This window comes from Pecten maximus, chromosome 1 (assembly GCF_902652985.1).
Source record: "Pecten maximus chromosome 1, xPecMax1.1, whole genome shotgun sequence".
In the NCBI taxonomy this organism is placed as follows: domain Eukaryota; kingdom Metazoa; phylum Mollusca; class Bivalvia; order Pectinida; family Pectinidae; genus Pecten; species Pecten maximus.
This window is the reverse complement of record NC_047015.1, coordinates 22041108-22063636: the sequence shown is the minus strand read 5'-3', so window position 1 is coordinate 22063636 and position 22529 is coordinate 22041108. Positions and strand designations below refer to the sequence as shown.

Sequence of the window (22529 nt, the reverse complement as noted above, 5' to 3'; positions counted from 1 at the left end):
ATGTGACCTTGAATGAAGGTCAAGGTCAATTATTTGAACAAACTTGGTAGCCCTTCACCCCAGCATGCTACAGGCCCAATATGAAGTTTCTGGACCTCTTGGTTATTGAGAAGAAGTTGTTTAAATGAAAAAGTTGACGCCGGACGGACGGACGGACGACGGACGCCACACCATGGCATAAGCTCACTTGCCCTTCGGGCAGGTGAGCTAACAAGATGGCCGCATGTCGGCCATGTTGCTTTCGGATCGGTCCCAAAATGCAATATGCATAACTAGGCACCAAGGGGAACCTACATATGAAATTTGAGAAAGATCCCTTTGGTACTTTCTAAGAAATAGGTATAACAAACTTCAATTGTCAAATACAAGATGGCTGCCTGTCGGCCATGTTGTTTCTTGATTGGTCTCAAAATGCAATATGCATAACTAGGCACCAATGGCAACCTACATATGAAATTTGAGAAAGATCCCCTGAGTACTTTCTGAGAAATAGCGATAACAAATTTCAATTGTTTAAATCCAAGATGGCTGCCTGTCGGCCATGTTGTTTAGCGATCGGTCCCAAAATGCAATACGCATAACTAGACACCAAGGGGAACCTACATATGGAATTTCAGAAAGATCCTTCAGTACTTTCTGAGGATTAGCGATAACAACAATTGTTTACGGACGGATGGACCACGGACCAAGGATGCAGGGCGATTTGAATAGCCCACCATCTGATGATGGTGGGCTAATAAAATGCCTTCTTTTATGACCTTCAGTGAGGTAGCCACCAGCTACTACAAGGAGACCTTGCCTCAAAATTACAGAGACTGTTCATGGGGGCAATTAACTTGGCAAACATACAAGCAATCATTATGTAGACGAATAAAAACACATACAAAGTGTTGTGAATTCATTTATTACATCTTTGCATGGATTTTAATAAAAACCTAATCAACTTAGGCAACATCCTCTCACACGACTATCTAATGGGACAAACATCATTCAAGCAAAACAATGTACTTTGACCAGGACTGGCTGGATACTCGTTATGCGTGACAAGGTTACAATGATATTGCCATAGGGTCACATGCTACAGGTGCAGCATTATGTTGACATGGATAGACATTCTCCAGCAGTCGCATTATCAGACACCAAATGGACTTTACAGAACAGTACAAGTACACATCAAAATTGCACTGTGTCATCACTCCAGTGAACAATGCATAATTTTGGTCTGCTCCAAGTTTCATGAAATTCCTTAACTTAAAGTTTCCATAGCAGAGCAATAATACAACATTGTTCCTACTCTTGATTTCCTACAAAAAATTTCAAATGAAGTATACTCTGTAAGTTTAGGAATATTGATGAAACCGTGCCTGGACAATTAGAGCATCTCTTTAAATTGAAACCTCATCTGTTCAGCAGTACTTCTGTTACTCCCATTTCAACAGAAACTGCATCAGTATGATTTGGACGAGCTGTACATGGATATGAAACATCCAAACAGTATAAATACATTCATCTAAATTTATTGACAAAATTGTAACCAAATTGATTCTGTAAGATTTAATCGAAGTTACATTTTGTGAATAAAGATGAAATTACAGCTAAGTTGAAACAATTTGATTAGAATACAGATTACCAATCCATGTTATTGAAAGCTGAAGCCTGGACAGAATCTGTGTTATGAGATGGTTGGGCTACAATTAGGATAGCCAAGCTCCCAAATAACAAGTAAAGACAAACTTAGGCCTGGAAATATTTAAGCAATCTACTGCTGAACACTTTTACATGGAAAGAAATAAGTCTCATTGACATAATAAAACGAACTCTACACAATAACAAATACATTACGTAAAACATCACATTCCTAGCTGAGTAACATAACACAGACTTTTAAAAGATATTTGGCATCTAAGAATGAAATATACAAGAACAAATATACATATGAATGATAATGAAAATAGCTAGCAGATGGGATAAACATCAGGGTCTTTTGTAGCAAATATACCTGGGTTTTGAAGCTATCTCCCTGAAATTTGTTAAATGTACAGTATGCTCTATACCCTATTGTTATGTGAAAATTTTCGTCTCAATGTGTCTTCAGTTGATCACCAAATGCCGACCACTATTACAGAGTCCATTAATATAAGGCTTCCTGGAGTTAATACAATTTAACAAAAGTAAACACATAACTAAAAGTCACTACAAACATAAATTTGCTGCAGTAGCTCTCACACAGGACAGTTTTATATATTGCCTTGTTAGACTCCAGACAAAGAGACGGGAAACTTGGTGTACATAGACCACTAGCACTACTGTCAGGCAAGGAGACTGAAATGTATAACTGACAAATGTACACTGTAATCTACATTTCTTGGCTTTATTCTGCGTTTTCCTTTTTTCTGTATCAATTATGAATAAATATCTTAACTAATACATTGTACCTCAGTAAGCAAAGGTTAACCATTAGGTGATTAAACCTTTTCTGTTCACATGAGAAAGTCAAATACATGTATAGTATTAGTTAGACCTTATTTTACCTATAATATGTGATCATGTAACAAAAGACTTTCAATTAATCTTACTTTCAAACTTCAGGAGTTTTACTTGGAAGTTCATTTTCAAAAGAGACCTATTATGTTTTATATTTATTCAAATTTCGATACACTAATTAAATCTTTTAATTTCAGTTTCTACAAGATAAACAATACAAAATGTTGGTAAAAATCCATAACTGATAAGAAATGGCTACAGTGAACAGACAAACAGACAAACTGTGTAACATTCTTTGGTGTTGCACCCAAAAATTGATAGAAATATTAAATCTATTCAAGCCACACAAAGCTTAAGATAACAGAAGCATCAACTTCAGTTTGTTTCCTGTTCTTCAGCCAATGCTTCATTGGATACAACTTTTACACAATCACTTACTGTTAAGTTTTCTATGAACAGGTTTAATCTCAAATTTAATCTGTCAACATTTCCTCTCACCAACAATTCTATGTGGGAGCAAAAGCCAATAGTTAAATGGAAATATATGGAATGTTACACATTTTTCATCCTAAGCAAACTACCCAATAAAAACTAACCAAATGAATGAAAAATTGTTCTATGCCAATGGAGACGATAGTTGATTTTGCATACTGGACAAGAGATTCAGATATTTTTTGAAAATAATTTTGGTTTACATTAGCGAGGATTCTATATGAAATATTCCATCATTTTCTATACTGCTGAAGCCAACAAAAAGGAGAATTCCTGAAATGTATCATTATCATTATTTACATATAACAAGATTAGGAATCTTTTTACAATCAAGATGTATATATACAATATATATATAAAACTTATTATGATAATAACAATGCATGTGTTATGACACAAATTGGCAAAACAATGCTGTTAATCTTAACGGTAACACATTTTAAAACACACTTTTTCCAGTTCAACTGATCAAAGAGACAGAAATCGAGAAAAGGTTTACCATATTTATCTGCAAATAAACCCCTGCCCACAATTAAGTCACATTCCTCATTTTGGTAGAATAATCAATTTTAAAATAGCAAGTTAAAATTTCTTCACAAATAAGTCCTTTCTAAATATTAACACTTGGAGGGGGTCAATTTGAAGATAAATACGGTATTTAATAGTAACAGCAACTTATAAATTTCCACACAGATTTGCATTCATTCTCATTCACACTCAATCATTCCTCAATAAATATTACCTATGGTACTTGGATGCTGAAAACACTGATGTCCACGTATGGAACATCTCAAGGAATTACCAAGTACAGGTCTGTCTATAACAGCACTGTTGAGTGTGTCTTTACACCAGTATAAGTACTAAAAGAGGGAGATATGTAATTTTACATCATCTCACCTTCAGATATAATATGGCACAAACCTTTAAGGTTTGGTAGAAAATAAATACATGCATTTGTTGTTCATTAACTGGATCAACGATTCATCATTATCATATCCAATGAAAAATAAATTGTTTGGTTGGTATAACAAGGAAACTGTAAGAATGGAATAACAAGTAACCAGGAGAGATGGAAGATTCAGACTGTATCTTCATATCTCAAAGACCCATATAATGATCAAAAGTGAGAACTGAATGTTAATTTGTACAAATACCAAGGTACAACCTGATAGTTTAACTCTTCTAATCAGATAATTTGCATTTTTTTTGCAGTTTGATGAATCTGCTCAAAATTGATGTTTTCTTGTGGTGTCCTTAAATAGGTCAGTTTATATATCAATGTGTATGATAGTTAATCATCAATCATCACTACAAAGAACAACTTATCATGTTATTGCACTTAATTGCTTAAAATAAAATAATTGGCTGCTGGCTTCTTAGGGAAGTCAACACAGTTATGTATTACATTATTGTTAACATAGTGTGTAAAAACTCAGGGAGATGGTATTTTCTGCTGTAAAAATAACAGCATTGATTAAGCAACGAAACAATAATGATTCTTGTACCATAGAACACTCTATGTGTAAGTAACCTAATGTTGCTGTGAAGGATAATTTGAGAGGCCTGACAAGCCTTTCAACCCCTCTCATCTACATACATTATGTATCTTAAAAACTGTAGTTATTTGAATTTCCCATCCACACACCTAACAAAACAAATAATGTCTCAACCTAACTTTGAAGATTTAAACAAAGCAAATGTCTATAAAGTATTTAGAGAAGTCCAACAATATACTGTGTGTCTAAAAGATACCAGCTTTGGTGCCACTACAGACAGCATTTACATTAAAATGTACTTCTTAATTCAAATCTTTCAAAACATGATACATTATTTTCATAATTTGACCAGAAGTCAATAAATAAAGAGACTTTAAATTCATATATTCATATAGACTGGTGATACTGGTGATGTTGGTTGCTGTTACTCTCACAATGCTCATGAATGATTTGCTTCCGTTGCACGTACATGCACAATACCTGTGAGATAATGATATTGGAAGCACCAACTGAGAAGTTCCAACACAGGAGGAAATAATTGGACTAGTGTATACCCTGTCATAGCCTCTATCTGTCTTTGCTTGTAAGTTTGTCGATCAATTCCTGTAGTGGGGCAAGCTCTCGTTTTTCGATAAGACTGAACTCATACACAAAGAAGATGAAATGTTTGAAGGAAGTATTAAGATGAGCTTCTTCTCCAAGCTGGCATACCTCCTTAAAATGTTGGTGGTAGATGTGTGCATATACTCGGAAAAGTCTTTTAAGTATTGTTTTGGCACAAGCGAGGAAATTCTTTGGAAATGGGATACCTGGAATATAAATAAGATTGTTATCCTCGACATGTCTGGCAAGAACTACACAAATATTGTTGATTTGACATTGCTTAATATCAATGAACAAGCATTCTGTGAGTATTGCTAAACCAATACATGTCCCCTACCAGTGCCCCCAAGTTAAAACTTTAGCCAAATTTGAGTAAAAAAGTTTAGCCACAACTGAAACATGATCATTTTATGAAAATAAGTTCATTCCAAACAATGTGTAAAGGTATTCTTTTGGTATGTCTACTGTACAGAGTAAAAGAATCTAAAGTGAATTTAAATTGAAATGTGTAATAACAGCCTTGGATTGAAATATAAATATAATTCTGCATAGCACAGCATAGTAGTACACTGATTTTATTCCAAAAGAATCTCACATCAGTGAAGCATTCAATACAGAGAAAACAGTTAAGTCCATATTATGGGGAAAAAAAAAAAAAAAAAAATGAAAATAATTTTTTCATTTCCAACTGTTCAAAAGTAATGCCACACACCAAAAGAACCTCTATGCAAAGAATCAGCATCCTAATACCATTATTAAGGGAATGGTATGCCACTATAAAACTTTAACCAAAACTTTAACCTCAATACAGCAATAACAGTTAAGTTAATAATATGGCAAAAATTTCAAAAAATGAAAATAATTTTTTCACTTTTAACCATACAAACGTAATGCCACACATCCAAAGAACCTCTATGAAAAGAATCAGCATCCTTATACCATTATTAAGTGAATGGTGTGCCATTATAAAACTTTAACCAAAACTTTAACTTGAAGAATACAGAGAAAAAAGTTAAGTTCATAATATGGCAAAAATTTCAAAAAATGAAAATATTTTTTTCACTTTTAGCCATACAAAAGTAATGCCACACACCCAAAGAACCTCTATGCAAAGAATCAGCATCCTAATATCATTATTAAGTGAATGGTGTGCCATTATAAAACTTTAACCAAAACTTTAACCGGACGGACGGACTGACGGACAGACGCAGGCAAAACATATAGACTATAGTCCCCCCAGTTTCACCGGTAGGGGACTAATAATCTGACTATAAAGAAGAGATTATTTTATTTCAAAATTTGTTTGGTAACAAAGGACTGATTTGCTTGTTCTTATCTGTAAATAAATTTGTTTTACCAATTTTGGAAGGAAAAAGGCTTTCGTCGTCCAGCTGGTCCTGTACCCAAGACATTAAGTAGTCAATGTATTTTGGTGCAGAGCATTTGATTGGCTTTTTGACAGCCTGACCATCAGCCCAGTGGTATTCATATTTTGGTCCAGCTGACATGACTGGACAGGTTTCTTCAGTACAGAACTCTGTTATTGTACCATACAACATGTTTATTTGGTTGAAAAAATCAACAGCTGAAAAAAGAAGAAGTTTTTAATGAATGGAAATGCAATCAATCTGTGGATGAAATATATATCATTACTATCGATATATTTTACCTGAATGTATTTTTCAAATCTTATTATACTAGTATAACAATTATTTGTATATATGCATATAACATCTTCATTATTAATTTATTTTTCAATCGATCCTAACCTGCAAATTACATCCATGTTTCAAGACTTGTACTAAGCAAGCATTCGGAGAAGTAACCTGGTATTAAATGCAAGATTGATTGGTACAAGGATCCTTGAACACAACTTATTGTGCAGAAACCTGCTGATGACAATGACTTTGAACTCAGAATCTGAATGCTTCAGAGGTCATAATAAGAAGTTAATGAGAAAACAAAAGATAAATGGATAGCAGGATTGGTTTCTAGTCTGCGAAGAATGCTAGAATAAGGATATATAACAAATATGGTACATGTATATAATTGCCCCTAGAAATTGCTTGCTGTGCCCCAAAAACTTACTATTGACAGCCACCCATTCATTGAGATCCTCTCCCTCTGGTAACATGACGGCCTGACGAAGGTTTCCACTCCCAAGTGTAACAGCTGCATGTTTCATCAAGTCATGTTGATGTGTGCCCTCAGGTATATTCTTTTTGGGCTTAAATGTCTTATTGTTTCTGTTTCCACTTTGAAAATAAAAAAAATAGCAAGAATTAAGCATAAAATTAAGGAGGTACAAAGCAGTATAATCTGGTATTCCGAGACAGTTCACTCCATCAACTTAATACAACAAATATGGCTGCTGTGTAATTTAAAGAACTTTTTTACTTGAAAGCCAATAATAATGAAAGTCCTTACTAGACATTGGTGTGGCAGCTGTTCAAAAAGAAAAAACAAAACAAAACAAAAAACACATTGTTTTCGTTTCCTCTAACTATCAACCTATTGACAGAAATCTTATAGATTGATTGCATGGGAGAACCAAAACCAATTCCCTAAGAAACTGGAAATTTAATTTGCCAACAGGGATCTAGGTCGGCACTTTCAACATACTGGTTTATCTATAGATGTTGCAATCTGCATGAAAAGTTTTACCAGTGCAAATAATCAATCAACACAAGTTATTTGTGTCTGTATTTCTCTGTGAAAAAATCTTCTCTAATAAACTTAATCAGTAGTTTTTAAGCAATATACTTCAACTAGTAGAGGTTAACATGGCGAGATAATTTTGACAAATGCCTCGCAACAATTGATCAGTTAATAAATGCCCTACCAGTGGTTTCTTACATAGTTACGTATTCACAGTATTTATTGATTAACCAGAACATGTCGAATAAGTTCCAATACATTGATACACACATGCGCAAAGCCCGATTTACCTGCGCTCGCGTGTGTTTGATAGGAGACAGGATGCTCTCGATAAGGGATATGCTTGAGTGGTCACGAATAAAGGGAGCCACTACGTGTACGGGGAAATAGCGATGTTACTTATCTCTCTGTATATATGTCTCTGCTCTTAGGCATGCAACATCTGACAACTTCGAATTCTTCCTCAAAAGATTGAAGATATTGCTTTAATATAATCAATTGTGTATAACTAGTTAAACTGTGATGAGTTGATTGATCACATATATACTGTAAACTGTTTACAGTATATGTGATCATTTAACTCATCATTTTTTTCACTGTACAGTACTGTACAGTCTTTATACGATGATTTGCGATTGCATGATCGACCAGTCTAGTCTACTCCTATAACATAAGAGGCCGTTGGTCGGCTCTTTTTCTATCGGATATTATTTTGCCGACTGCGACGGCGCCTGTCAAAAGTATCTCGCCGTGTAAAACCTCTAACATGTTGGAGTACAGTCTAGTCCAACTAAAAGTGTATTAAAGTTTATCTCAAAAATGTTACGGTATGACAGGGACGTATGTACTCTGATAAGGGCAGTGCCCAGATCCCTAGCATAGTTTACACATTAAACTTTTACATGTCAGTGCCTGTGAACTGCAAGTTAACGTAGTCCCTCAATAAACCATGAGCAACATATCTCTTGTATACTGAGTATATAGTAGCTATAGCCTACAGTAGAGAACCTAAAAAACGATCAGGAATAAGATGTCAGGTGATGTGGAATGATACGTCAGCATTTATATTAGTCATGTAAAGTATGGCTTCAATATGTCATTAGCTTAGAAAAATATAAATGTGTTTGTAAGTATATTGTACAGTAACCTTTGTGGAACAGTAGATATATAAACAGTATACACGGATGGTAAACAAAATAAACTTACAACAGAAAGCTCATCCTGAGAGATGTGGCACTGAGTGTGAAAGAAAGAGTTTTTGGTGTATTCTAAAATGAATACTTAACACGTCCAAAATAAAATTATCATCTGATGCGTCGATGACAACCGATTTCTTATGATATTGTTGATCTTATTTTTCGTTCTGAAGTTTTGTGACCGGAAATGACAAAGAAATGCGGAAGTAAATATGTCAATAGTTTTGTAATTTTTCTTTTGAAATAAATCAAAATCACATATCTGAACTAAAAATGAGTGTGATACAAAATCATAACACCCGACAATGTATTTTTCTTATTCTTTTAATTCTGATATTTTTTAACAAACTCCCATGATACAATATTTCCGGCCAGCGCCATTTTCTTTTTGATCGACATCTGCCGCGTCCTGTAGATCCACCGTATTAAAGTCGTGAGTTTGCTATTGAAAACAGTCGTTTGCATAAATATAACATGTGTGTAATGTGCAGTGATTGATATTGAAACCTTTTGACAGTGTTGTTTCTATGTAAACAGTGCCTTTATTGTAATGATCATTCGTTAATAGGTTCTCGAAAGAACATCGATCTTGTCCGACAAAGGGGCGACAAAGGATATCAGTACACGTGTTGTGGCTTTTAGTTGAAAAAAAACATCATTAAGAATATAGGTATATGTAATAATGCATGTAAAAATATCTGTATACTATGATTTTGTATAAGGAACGCGATATTTTATAAATTAATTTGTTAATCAGTTGGATATTCTTACTGATAGAATGAATTACTAGACGTTTCGTCACAATGTCCCATGCCACAATATCCCAATTTTTTTTCCTAATGTCCCAAATTTCTAATTGTGCCTGTCATTACCACAATGTCCCAAAATACCTTGCCACAATGTCCCAAATGTTACCACCATGTCCCAAAAATATCATGTATATTGCACATAACTACATCTATTACTACGATAATATTGGTAACACCATGGACATATGACTTTGAAAACTGGTTTTCTAAGGCATGTAATTTTTTTATTGGATTGATTTAAGATGTCATATTTCGTTTTGATGTTATCTGTTTATGGTTCTGTTCTTAAGAATATATAATTAAGAGACATGATATACATGTATATACGTTCCGATATATACATCCCGATGTACTTAATAAAATATAAAAAGAAACATGATATACACGTTCCGATATATATGCCCCGTTGAACTTAAGAATATATAAAAAGAAACATGATATAGAACTCTATATACGTTCCGATATATAAATCCTGACGTACTTAATAAAATATAAAAAGAAACATGATATATACGTTCCGATGTACTTAATAAAATATAAAAGAAACATGATATATACGTTCCGATATTTACTCTCACAACTTTCCATCTATTTAAAACATGAGAAATATTTTTGGGACATTGTGGTAAGGTATTTTGGGACATTGTGGTAATGACAGGCACAATAATTTGGGACATTGTGACACCCTCCTTGGGACATTGTGACAGAAATTTGGGACATTAGGAAAAAAAATTGGGACATTGTGGCAAGGGACATTGTGACATTGGGGCGAAATGTCTGGCACCCGATAGAATGCCAAACTTGTGTGTGACTCCAAACCCGGACCAGCTCATCTCCAAACTCAAGACAGGCTCTAACCATTTGAAACTCTCAATTTTGTTATATAGGCCTAATATCAGTAAGATAACTAAACTCCAACGCTGCACTCATTCTTAACAAGTCTTGCAAAATCAAAACCCTCAACATTTAAGATCCAATAGCATTTGATTATTTTTCTATTGATTTTTTTTTAAAACTAATTGATAGATTGCACACTAGTTTCTATAGTTTACTATTTCTGCTGTTTAACAGATGGGTGATGATGATGGCTGTGTGGTACGACTGAGAGGTCTCCCTTGGTCAGCAACAGCACAGGAAGTCCTTAAATTCTTTGGAGGTAAAGTCATGTTATGCATAGTTAACCCTAATAGCAAGCTGCCCTAGTTAATAGGGAAGCACATCAGAGGGTTATTTATGATAGGTATTGCATGTAGTTGTGCATAAGAAAGAAAATAATTGACATCTGATTTGTTTAGGCTTGTCCGGTCAACTTCTACTGAGGAACTAATCCAAATCTTTACATTTATGCCGTGTAGTTGTGCATATAAAAAAAATTGAGACATGAATGGCTGTGATGTATTATATCAAGAATGGCCGCTGGCTTTTGATTGGTGGAGGCTTGTCTGCACTACACCAACTGAAGTACTAAATAATTTCAATTTTAACGAAACTTCGGTATGCAACGTAGTTGTGCATAAGAGAAACAAAAAGGAAGAAAAGGACAACTGCTACTAAAGTACTAACCGGATTTTAATGATTTTTTTTTTACCACAATGCATAATCCAAAATGGTCACCAACTTTTGATTGATAGATACAATCCACAACTGACTTGATAGATATGATAACACTCGCCTATAGCCTACTGACCTATAGCACCCACGGGGGTATAGATATACCCTGGGATACAAATCTAGTTAATTTAAGAGATCAATGATATCTAGAAAAAATCATTCAAAATCTGATGAAATGGAAAGTTATTCACTTTAAAAAATGGCTTATGGTGTAATGAAAAAAAATGAAAACTGATTTTTTCATACAAATTCCACAATTCATTTTAAGGTAAGTAGCAAATGACATCCTTACGAAAATGCTCATTTGTTGTGTACAATGAAAAATTCAGTCATTCATTTTGGGTGCACAGGCGGTTGGAAAACCTGAAACAGCGATTAAGTGATGTGATTGTCACAGTATTTTATCAGTAGCTACCTGAATTTGTAGGCAGTGCTTGAAATACTTCCAATATTTTACCTTATTTTTCTTTTTATAATGAATGAATGAAATGTTTGTTTGAAGATTCGGTTTTGCTACTGTCAACTCGGGGCAGTTAGGGTTATTTTAATTAACTCCTTGATTGAAAGTCAAGAACAGGGTATATATACATAATATATGACACACAATGCTAGTCAAACATCTTGCAAAAAATGAAGTAATGTACTGTCATGTGCACCCTGATGGAAGTTGTACAATTCTGAACTAAAGTAAAGATAAAATGTAATTTTTAAAGCTGAAAGTAATACATTGTATATTTGATCAGTTTGTTAATAATTTTGATTCAGATGATGTGGCTGTTGTTGGAGGCGAGAATGGAGTTAATTTCACCTTCTCTAGGGAAGGTAGACCAAGTGGAGAGGCCTTTGTGCAAATGGTTGATGAAGCAAACGTACAGAAATCACTGGAAAAACACAATCAGCATATGGGAAATCGATATATTGAAGGTACATATCTTAAAGTCGAAAACCTTTCAGGTCCTCTGCCATTTTAGTCATCAATGAGGAAAGTTTGAGGGGACTGAGGCTGATCCAGTCAATCACAGCTATCCCAATTATACCTTCCCTGTTGCATTTAGTTTCCATTTTACCAGTGTAATGATGCTCGTTGGTTGTAATTGATTTCTCAATTTGCAATTAGCATGATCATTACAGTTGAAATATCAGGAAGTTGCGAAAAAGAACTGAATGATGAATGCTTATGGTCGTGTAAGTTATACACTTCACAAGAGTGCAGGGAGGGGTATTTGATTGGTCGTCCAATCGCTGCACTTCTACATCATCAGAGGCTGAGAGAATCGCATCATCACCATAAATGTAAGGCAAAGATCAGTAGATGTAAATGTTAATACTGGTTCAGTAATGGTTCATCAAAGCTCGCCCAATGGAGGCATAGAATCATGAAGGTCATTACTATTTAATGATTGAACAGCTCCGGCAAAAGCGATCCAACTGTTTGTACCTGATAAACGAAAACGGCCCAAACTCTCATGGGTACATGTGTGCAATCAGAAAAAAATGCGAAAATAACTTGAGTCAATAACCACATGTTAAGCATTTTCAATTAAATGGCAATTTAAGACTCATTGAATGTTTATTTGCCCATAGCAGACAATATCCAATTTTCATCCATTCTTGGCCTCCTGATACAGATACTGTTGATATGAAACTATCATTACTAGACCAAACAAGATGGCAGTCATGCAGGCATGTTTATCACATTGCCTGTAATTGGCTTTCGAAAGACTTTTTCAAGACAGTGAATGTTAATTGTTAAGCACAATAAGGTCTTACTACAACATGTACAAGTACAGCGATTGACTGTGTTTTTGGCTGCACAAGATAGGAAGTATTATTATCTAGCTATAGGTTGTTAGACATCGACATGATTGTTGATAGAATGAGCCATCAACTTGGTCATATTTTACACACGCTGTTAACATATTAGTCAAAACTTGCCTAGTATAGATATAAATATTATCATTCTATTGTCATTTTATTAGCTCGCTGGTTTAGAGTTACAGTGAGTTAATTGTTGTACTACCGACATCTGTGTCAGTGTCTAAATTTTGGGTAGCCTAGTATTTTGTCTTTGAAGTTTTTTAAAAGGTAACGTGTCCAAAAAGTATAAGCTTACATCCATTCCTATTTTAGTTTGCACCCATTACAGGTGATTGAGGGATTTTATAGCATTAATACTGTGGGGGAAAATTGGCATCAATTGAGATACATAGAAACATCTCAGACTAGTACTGGCAGCTTTGTCAGCTTTTTGCTTATGTTTCAGAAACAATTTTCTATAGGACTTGCGATCATATCTTCACAGCTTTGATCAACCATATGAGCTGTAGCTTTTGATAAGATTCATTTAAAAATTTGGTGTCAATGTTGAACTAGAAGCCAACATGTAAATACACACCAGCACCTATGATGCTCTAGAAGTTGAAATAACTATACCCATGGAAAGTGTGCTTAATTTCATTTCACAATTTCCTAATGCTGACATTTTCAGGGCCTTTGTCTCTTTGATTTAGTAATTCTAGTGGCAAATTAAAATTGTTGTATACTACATTGCCTTTTTTCAGTTGAAAATCAATAACAAAAATGTTTCATTTTCAGTATTTAGATCTAAAACAAGCGAGATGGATTGGGTAATAAAAAGAGCAGGACAGGGACAAATGTCTGGATCAAATGAGGCTGTTGTCCGACTCAGAGGACTACCTTTTGGTTGCTCTAAAGAAGAAATTGCACAATTTTTCACAGGTAACACTTAAATGTCATGTGTTAAAAGATATGTTCATATCCATACACAAAAAAGAAGAATTGTCAAAAATCAGAAGAATAAAAAGGATATAATTTGGGGTAATGTAAGGCACAGTGGTCTAGTGATGGGACCGAAGGCTATGTGACTGAAGGGTTGCTAGTTCAAGTCTTGGCACAGGCTCTGTGTTGTATCTTTGAACAAGATTTACTCCGTTGTGTTCCGGTTGACTTGACTAATTGAGTACATGGTAGGGCAGTGGAAGAAATGTCTTGTTTAAGCTGTTACTGCCAAAATGGCAGTTCTGGCTGTATGCTCCACAGGGAGTTGAGAAAGACCATAGCCGGCTGGCTGCAAAAGTCCCAATAACCATGGATAATATAATTTCTGAATTGCTTTAAAACAGCAATTTTGTTGTTGTATAGCAGTAAATAAAACTCCAAATTATAATTATACTGTGAATAGGGAATCATGTGATGCAGAAATTGCCCCTTTTATTTTATTCATTTACAAATTTAAATATGTGAACTTTTTTCAACTGTTATTTTTTATAAGTGTGTGGGGGAAATCTGAAATATTGCAGTGGAGTTGAACTTTTCATCTAGTTATCTGCATAAAATTTTGATGAATTTTTGTTCCGAAAAAAAAACTTTGATTGCTTACTGTCTTATTAAGTGCTCAGATGTGAAGGATCTTTTTCCTTCCTATTTGTAATATATTCTTAGTAAATGTTTAATAGCCATTTTAGTTGGAATATCATTCAAACACAATAGAAATTATAAAAATAGCTATTTACCTGCCAAAAGCAGAGTGTATTATGCTCTAGTGCTCACCTTCTGTCCTTCTATCCGTGTTATGTAACCTTTTGACCAAAGCTAGTCCAAACTTTTTGACAACATTCTGAGATTTACAAAAAAAAATGATGGAACTAGGTTTGTGTGATGAGAACCAAATCAGAATGTTAAACTTAACAATGTCAAAGATTTTTAATCCCATTTAAATTCCAGTAATAATAATACAGAATGCATGTGGTGCTGGTGAGATGCATGTCTCTTTAACGAATACACTGTCGGCATATAATGCTCTGCTCTGTGACCTCTTTTTGACGAAAGATTTTAAAAAAAAATATGTTCAACAAATTGACTCCAGAATTGAAATGTAGACAGTCTTCAATACCAAGATTCTAACAATTTTGAAAAAGAGCCAGTATCTTTGATTTTTAAACAATTACAGTCTGCCATATGTAACTATTTAAATGGGATGTCCATTTTTGACAAACAGAATATATCTCTAATCTTGCTGATGGTATAAAAACTCTTTTTTTGTATTCGAAATGACTGAGAAGAAATGTGTATCAGTTGTAAAACTGTTTACTATAAGTTGAATAGGTAAAGTAAATTTTTTATGAACACATTTCCTGGTTGTTATCAATGTTTATATTTTGGACACATGTGTGAATTGTGTTTTTGCTGACATGGATGACTGATGGCTTGTTTTGTTGGGGGGTGTAGGGTTGGAGATTGTACCAAATGGGATAATGCTACCTGAGGATCAACAGGGGAGAAGCACGGGGGAGGCCTATGTCCAGTTTGCCGAACCAGACATAGCGGAAAGGGCTTTGCTCAAACACAAGGAACGATTGGGGCACAGGTGATAGGAACGGGCCTTTTATGGGGCTTATTATTTTCCTCACAGAGCTTTCCCATAGATCTCACATCATCTGATTCATCATATAAATATAATAGAAGCATTTGATCGCGACTTTGCAACCAAAATCTTTAAAAAAAAAAAAAAAAGTAATGTGTAATTGCTCGCAAAAGTCTAAATAAATTTTGCAAACTTCTATTTCCAATTCAATACATACATAGATGAGGAAATGGCTCTACTTTTGTGAAGGCTTGAGTAAAAGTATGTGAAATAAATTAATGGATATAGGCTTTAGCAAATTTCAATAGTTAAGATGTTCCATAGGTGTGTTATGCGTATATAACTGCAAAAATAGATTAATAAGAGTATTAGTTGAGATCTATGGGTGAAAGCTAGGGTAACCTATTCTGGCTGGGTCATGGTTCAACAAGGTATGGCTGGGTCTGGCACACATGTCCTTGGTATGGCCGGGTCTACTTTGGGAGATGGGACCATGGGACGGTTGGAGAGGTGAGATTAAAAACCCAGTATACAATGGGCAAAGGATGGAGCCAGGAAATATTAGATAATTTGTTGCAGAAAGTATTACCAGGAACATATTCCAAGAAAGATGAATTTGATTAATTTGGATATTACTGATCTTGAGAATTGTCAAACTTATTTTAAAACTCTTTTGTAAATGGCTCAACTAACATACAATTTTTAGTTGATTTACAGTTACATAATGTGTACATGGAAAAAATCAGAAAGGACACCAAATACCTGGGTTAGAAATCTTAGACTTGTATTTGTGTACAACGAAAATCAAGTAACAGCATATTAAATCAACATTTAAAACAAAAGTTTCAAAATGTTGAAAGAGATTGAATGTTAAATGTTGCAGTAAATGCTTGCCATGAAATTAAGCTTTTTTTAGATTAATGTGTCCAAAAAAATTATATTCATTATTGAAGTATTGTTGTCATTCTTCATTCTGTGAACACATTAAAAAAAAATTGTAAGAACTTAACTGTATATTTGCATCCTCAATTTTTAATTTGTCAAAACTTGGCAACAATACAGCATAATCTAGATATACTGCCACCTTTCCATGACATTTTGACTGCACAAGTTATCCTTTTGAAATTGTTTTGATATTTGCCCAGCTAAGTATATTTAATCATTTTGACTGACTCAACACATGGTCTTATAATCAAATCCTCTTGTATCTTGTGAAAAAGAGTTTCTCTTGTATACAAAATAGAGATAAAATTAAATGTAGGTGCTGTGAGATTATGTTAAAATTAATGTGCTATGAGATTATGTTAAAATTAATGTGCTATGAGATGATGTTGAAATTTATTGACCCCATCTCCTGCCTAGACAACATGTATATATTCCGTCCATCACATTTATCTTTTCAATATGTATGGAATATAAATCCCAGGAATTGGACTCAATGCATCAGTGACCAAATCTGAGGTAATTAGTTTGACATAGGGCAGCCTTATCTTGGCTCGAAAAGAGGTATTTGCAGTATTTTGCACAACTAAAAGTTATAGCAGTATGAAAGTTTGACAATACAAACGGTGGCAATACATCAAGGTTCATCTGTTTAATAATTTTCTGTCTGAGATTCTGGCAAGTTGGAATGTATCCTTATAATATAGTATTAGCTTTTGAAACAAATTAAGTAATAGAAACTAAGCTAGTAAAATTGTTTGATGTGGAAGACAATATGTTTGAGCTATCCGAGAAAATATCTGAAAAAAGTTATTATTGTGGTTGAGCCATTTTTTTTCTAAGTAGATTATTTGAAAATTGGTAAGTGTTGATATCAGTATGTAAGGATAACTTTCAATACTTATTGCAATGGAATTTACTTTAAACTGGAATTGAATATGAGATAAATAGAACATGTTGAAAAATAAATATTGACAAAGTTGTTTGGTTGTCTTTATTACTTTCTGATTATACTGCACCATTGTAATGATGTTTTGTTTCCCCTTTAAATATAGATACATAGAAATATTCAAAAGCAGCATGCAGGAGGCTTGTCAAGCAGTTGGACAGCCAAGAATGATACGTCCTTTGATGAACTCTGGAATGCAGCAAAGACGCGGACCCTATGACCGTAATAACCGTGGCTTCGGAATGGGCGGCGGCGGTGGAGGCGGTGGAATGGGAATGGGAGGTGGCATGGGAGGTTATGGAATGGGACGAGGAGGTCGTAATGTCAAAGGTAAGTATCATTTCAGATGTTGTATTAGAAGTAACAGTTTTCATACCCATTTGATACCATCCTCATAACCCTCACTGTTGCAAGAACATAAAGTCCCTGTAAAAAGTTGGTTTCATATGACGAGTGATACTAGGAACCATCTCTGTAGTTGAATACAAAAAGTTTATGCATGCTCAACTGCTTTGATTTACAAGTTATTGGTGAAAATATACAAAATAAAATCTTTATTAAACTTTAGGTGAAAATATAAAGAAGTCTTAATAGGCTGGTGTCTTTATATAGAGGTTCATTTGAAATTATTTGTTTTACGGGTTCATTAGTATATTTTAAAGATGCTGAAATATCTTAATCTATGTAGTGATTCATACATACAAATAAACATAAGATGGAGTCTCAATTTATTTATTGACTTTTAATTGCAGGATTCTTTGAAGATGACTTTGATGACTACAGTGGTGGTTATGGTATGAGACAAGGATTTGGAGGTATGGGTAACAGGAGAGGAGGAGGCGGTGGAGGTGGCGGAGGAATGGGTGGTATGAGACAGCAACCTCAGAGAGGTGGACGCATGGGAGGAGGGATGCAACAATTACCAATGAGCAACAGGTCAAGAGGAACAACACCTGGAAGCTCATATGCCAGCAAATCTGGTCATTCTGTACACATGCGGGGCCTGCCATTCCAAGCTCTTGAAAATGATATTGCAGAAGTATGCAAACTTTTGATGCCAACCTTGAAACCTAGAATATTTAGCTGTTAAGACTTGGTCATGTTCTTTGTAATTCTTTGTGGTTTTGATCTTAGCTAATTTGTAGAACTCAGTTATTAATAGTCTATGAAGGGAGGTGTCGCTTTGCTTAAAATAAATTCAGTCTGTCTTTCTTAAATATAAATTGATGTTAGGTAAACTGAGATAGAGATATAGTTCTTAGGTAACCTTATAGTTCTTGTCAGTTGCTTTTCCATTTTAAAATCAACTTTCGATTTTGAGTAATTTTCTCTGTATATTTAGTACTGATTAGGATGCAACAACGCTGTAAGTATTATTTAAAGTAATTATTTCCGAGTGACACTTTATTTTTGTTACTTTCAGTTTTTTAAACCATTGAACCCGATTTCCATAGAGTTTGAGTTTTCTGCCAATGGTCGACCAACTGGAGAAGCCAATGTGGATTTTGCTAATCATCAAGAAGCTGTTGATGCTATGAAGAACCACAAGAAAAATATGCGTAAGTAAATTTGTTAATTCTCATCAGTTCTCGAGGCTGTTCCAGAAAAAAAGACACTCCTTAGTGAGGCTTTCATATCTTACATCAGATGGTTTGTCAGTGAATAAATAAGATTGTTTGTAGGCTTGATAATGCACAGCTTACGCATACTTTGAAGATATTTGCTTTTACACAAATTCTGATTGGCTGCAATAGGGTCACATGATTCCACATTAAAAATAATATCAACCTCTCGTTCTAAAACAATTGATCAAAGATGCTAATTACTTGGGTGTCTCCAAAAATAGTTAGCACGGTATGAATTACTTCCCTTTGGCATTGTCCTACAATGTCTGATGTCTTGTGTAATATGCAACTTGGACAACTTCATTACAATCAAGGTCCCTGAAACTTTTGGAACGATTGTATTATTTATCAATTAATACAATAAATGTACTTTTGATGAAGAGTTATACTATTTGAGCGTGTAGTGTATAAAACTTGTATTTTCCTTTTGTTATTTTTTTTTTTAACATTTCATTGCATACACCAATATTTTTTGATAATTAACCATTTTATAATAAAACTATTATAGCCTTTTGATTTCGGCCGATACATGGTTCGTCTTCATTCAATATTTTTTCTCGGGTTAAAACCATGTTTTGACCTAATCAAAAATCTATAATTGTATATGATAGGTATTATGCTTGTGATCAAGATGAATATGGTGATAAAGTCAGGATAGTTCAACGGTATTTAAGAAATATAACAGTTTGGTATCTATCCAATTCTAAGTTCAGGCCCTCCTGTATGTTGTTCAGTGAGGTAGTTATCTACTACTACAGAGACCCTCCCTCAAAATGATCCTGGCTGTTCACAGGGCGATAAACCCAGAAAACAAACGAACAAACACTACTCTGAAGTACAGCACAGCATAATGAGCATATATAAACAACCAGCATAGAATGGACTACAGAAACTGTTTGATTTGTTACCAAGGATATGTTTATGTGTAAACCATTGACACAAGATGTACATGTCTTATCACTCCAAGTATTGAATATTTCAGGAAGTATAACATGTAGTAGGATGTAATGGTTCCGTTACATACTCATCTATTTCTTGATTTAAAGCTACAAGAAAATGTGGGTTACTGAATGTCAATCATAGTATAAAAATGTAATCTTTATATTTCAGATCACAGATACATTGAACTGTTCCTGAACTCTACACCATCAGGCCGCACAAACTACGGATCAGGAGGTGGTTTTGGTGGAGGCATGAGCAACAACAACAACATGGGTGGAGGAAACATGGGAGGCGGAAATATGGGAGGAGGAAATATGGGAGGTGGAAACATGGGAGGTGGAAACATGGGAGGAGGAAATATGGGTGGCAACATGGGAGGAGGAGGTGGAGGAGGATATGATGGGGATGGCTATGGAGGTGGCTATGATGGAGGTGAGCACTGATGAGTATTTGATAGTTGATGTTAAACATTTAAACAGTGTAAATAAAAATTAAGATACCACTTAAATCATTGTGTTCAATATGCCTATAAAATACGGGAGTACCTTACATTGTATCATAAAACAAAATTAAAAGTAGAATCAATTTTTTAGGGATTTTCATAGAAATAAACCAATCAAAAGTATAAAACAAGGATGAAGTTTTGATGGAGGAAGAAATACCAAAGGTGTCATGTACATTAACACCGCCTGTATTTAAGCAACAAGTGGTGCCATTGTTCTGAATACAGATTCATTCTACAATATCAGTATAATTTTCTTCATGATTTTATCTCCCTTTATGCTTGGTTTAATGTTAAATATTGATAATTTCTTTTCCTGCACAGGAAACATGTCAAACAACTTCATGGGAAATGATGGTGGCTATGGAGGTGGCAACATGGGAGGTGGAGGAATGGGAATGGGCAGTGGTATGGGAGGGGGTATGGGCAGTGGCATGGGAGGAGGTGGAGGAGGAGGAGGAGGAGGAGGAGGAATGAACAACAACCTGATGGGAAATCCCAACTACACAGCTTTCTAAATGTTCTCTTTACATTGACTCTTCAACTGATCTAAGCTACCAGCACCATCTTGCTGATTGACATTTGTGTTGTAAGATCAGTAATCTCATTTAAGAAACATCTTATTTTTGTATCAAGTTTGATGTACTGATGTATTCTAATGTTGTTGTCCAATTCACAGTGGACTTGTCTTGTTATTGTTTGTTTTACCACCACCATCATCATGAATTAATCTCTCTTCATATTTGTCATCGATAACTGTGAAATAAATATATATAACGTATGTAATTTCCTTGTACTTTTTCCATTAAAAATTTGATATTGTTGCATTATTTGAGATTCTACATATAAATGATGTGTTAACTATAGAATAATAGAACAGCTTGGCCTTTATATTGATGGAAAAAATCTTAATTTTCGACAGCCATGATTAATAACATGGCACACATAATCCTAGATGCTGAACCCAGTGCTCCCCAACATTTGTAATCTATTAATTAGCTCACCTGGTCCAAAGGACCAAGATGACCATATTCCATACCGTGGTGTCCGGACATCAGCAATTTGCTTCTTCTCCTTAACCATCGATCAGAATTTAATAAAATTTGGTAGCATGCATCCCTATGTGGCTTGGATTCAGATTTATACAAATGATGGGGCCGATCCCCAGGGGCCTGATGGGCAGGGCCAAAAGGGGTCCATTTGCCAATATTGATATGAATCGCTTCTTCTCTGGAACTAAGCAATGTAAAACATTTATATTTCAATGGTAACATCCCTAGGAGACTGGGAATCAAATTCATACAAACAATGGGACCGACTCCCCAGGGGCCTGAGGTGCAGGGTAGAATACTAGCAATTTGACTATATTGCTATTCACGACTTGTAGTTTTAGCCCATCATCATCAGATCTTGGATTTTGACAATTGAAGATTGTTGTGGCTATTTCTCAAATTTCATATATAAGTTCCCCTTGGACTATAGTTGTGCATTTTGGGACTGTTCAGAAAACAACATGGCCTATAGGCAGCCATCTTGGATTTTGGACAATTGAAGTTTGTTATCGCCATTTCTCAGAAAGTGCTGAAGGGATATTTTTCATATGTAAGTTCCACTAGGTCCCTAGTTATGCATAATGCAGTTTGGTACCAATCGCAAAACAGCATTGCCAAGAGACGGCCATCTTGGACTTTTAACAATTGAAGTTTGTTACTGCTAGTTCTCAAATTTCATATGTAGGTTCCCCTTGATCCTTAGTTATGCATATTCCTAAATAGGACCAATCTGACAACAACATGGCCAACAGGCAACCATCTTCAATTATGGCAGTTCTAACAA

At 34.7% G+C, this 22529-nt stretch overlaps 2 protein-coding genes across 2 annotated transcripts; one reads left to right on the top strand and one right to left on the bottom strand.

The window, feature by feature from the left end:
- Positions 1–885: 885 nt before the first annotated feature.
- LOC117327765 (MOB kinase activator 1B) lies at positions 886–9122 on the bottom strand. Its single transcript, XM_033884907.1, has 4 exons — positions 8940–9122; positions 7164–7330; positions 6433–6660; positions 886–5281 (listed from the first exon to the last, which is right to left on the bottom strand). Exons 1-4 carry the CDS (start codon positions 8951–8953, stop codon positions 5040–5042), a joined length of 651 nt encoding a protein of 216 aa, XP_033740798.1. The 5' UTR covers positions 8954–9122; the 3' UTR covers positions 886–5039.
- Positions 9123–9288: 166 nt separating this feature from the next.
- Positions 9289–21474, top strand: LOC117327758 (heterogeneous nuclear ribonucleoprotein H2-like). The gene is made up of 10 exons (XM_033884894.1): positions 9289–9362; positions 10810–10894; positions 12115–12273; positions 13945–14088; positions 15598–15736; positions 17731–17954; positions 18377–18663; positions 19048–19183; positions 20360–20623; positions 21018–21474. The coding sequence occupies exons 2-10, from the start codon at positions 10810–10812 to the stop codon at positions 21209–21211; spliced, it is 1632 nt and encodes a 543-aa protein (XP_033740785.1). The 5' UTR covers positions 9289–9362; the 3' UTR covers positions 21212–21474.
- The last annotated feature ends 1055 nt before the right edge of the window (positions 21475–22529 follow it).

Coding starts and splice junctions, on each gene's coding strand:
- LOC117327765 (XM_033884907.1), bottom strand. Junction 6,661..7,163: donor TGAATGGGTGGCTGTCAATA/GTAAGTTTTTGG, acceptor TTCTTTTTTCAG/CTGTTGATTTTTTCAACCAA. Junction 5,282..6,432: donor CCTTTTTCCTTCCAAAATTG/GTAAAACAAATT, acceptor TTTATATTCCAG/GTATCCCATTTCCAAAGAAT.
- LOC117327758 (XM_033884894.1), top strand. CDS start 10,810: ATGGGTGATGATGATGGCTGTGTGGTACGACTGAGAGGTCTCCCTTGG. Junction 17,955..18,376: donor AGGAGGTCGTAATGTCAAAG/GTAAGTATCATT, acceptor TTTTAATTGCAG/GATTCTTTGAAGATGACTTT. Junction 20,624..21,017: donor TGGAGGTGGCTATGATGGAG/GTGAGCACTGAT, acceptor TTTCCTGCACAG/GAAACATGTCAAACAACTTC.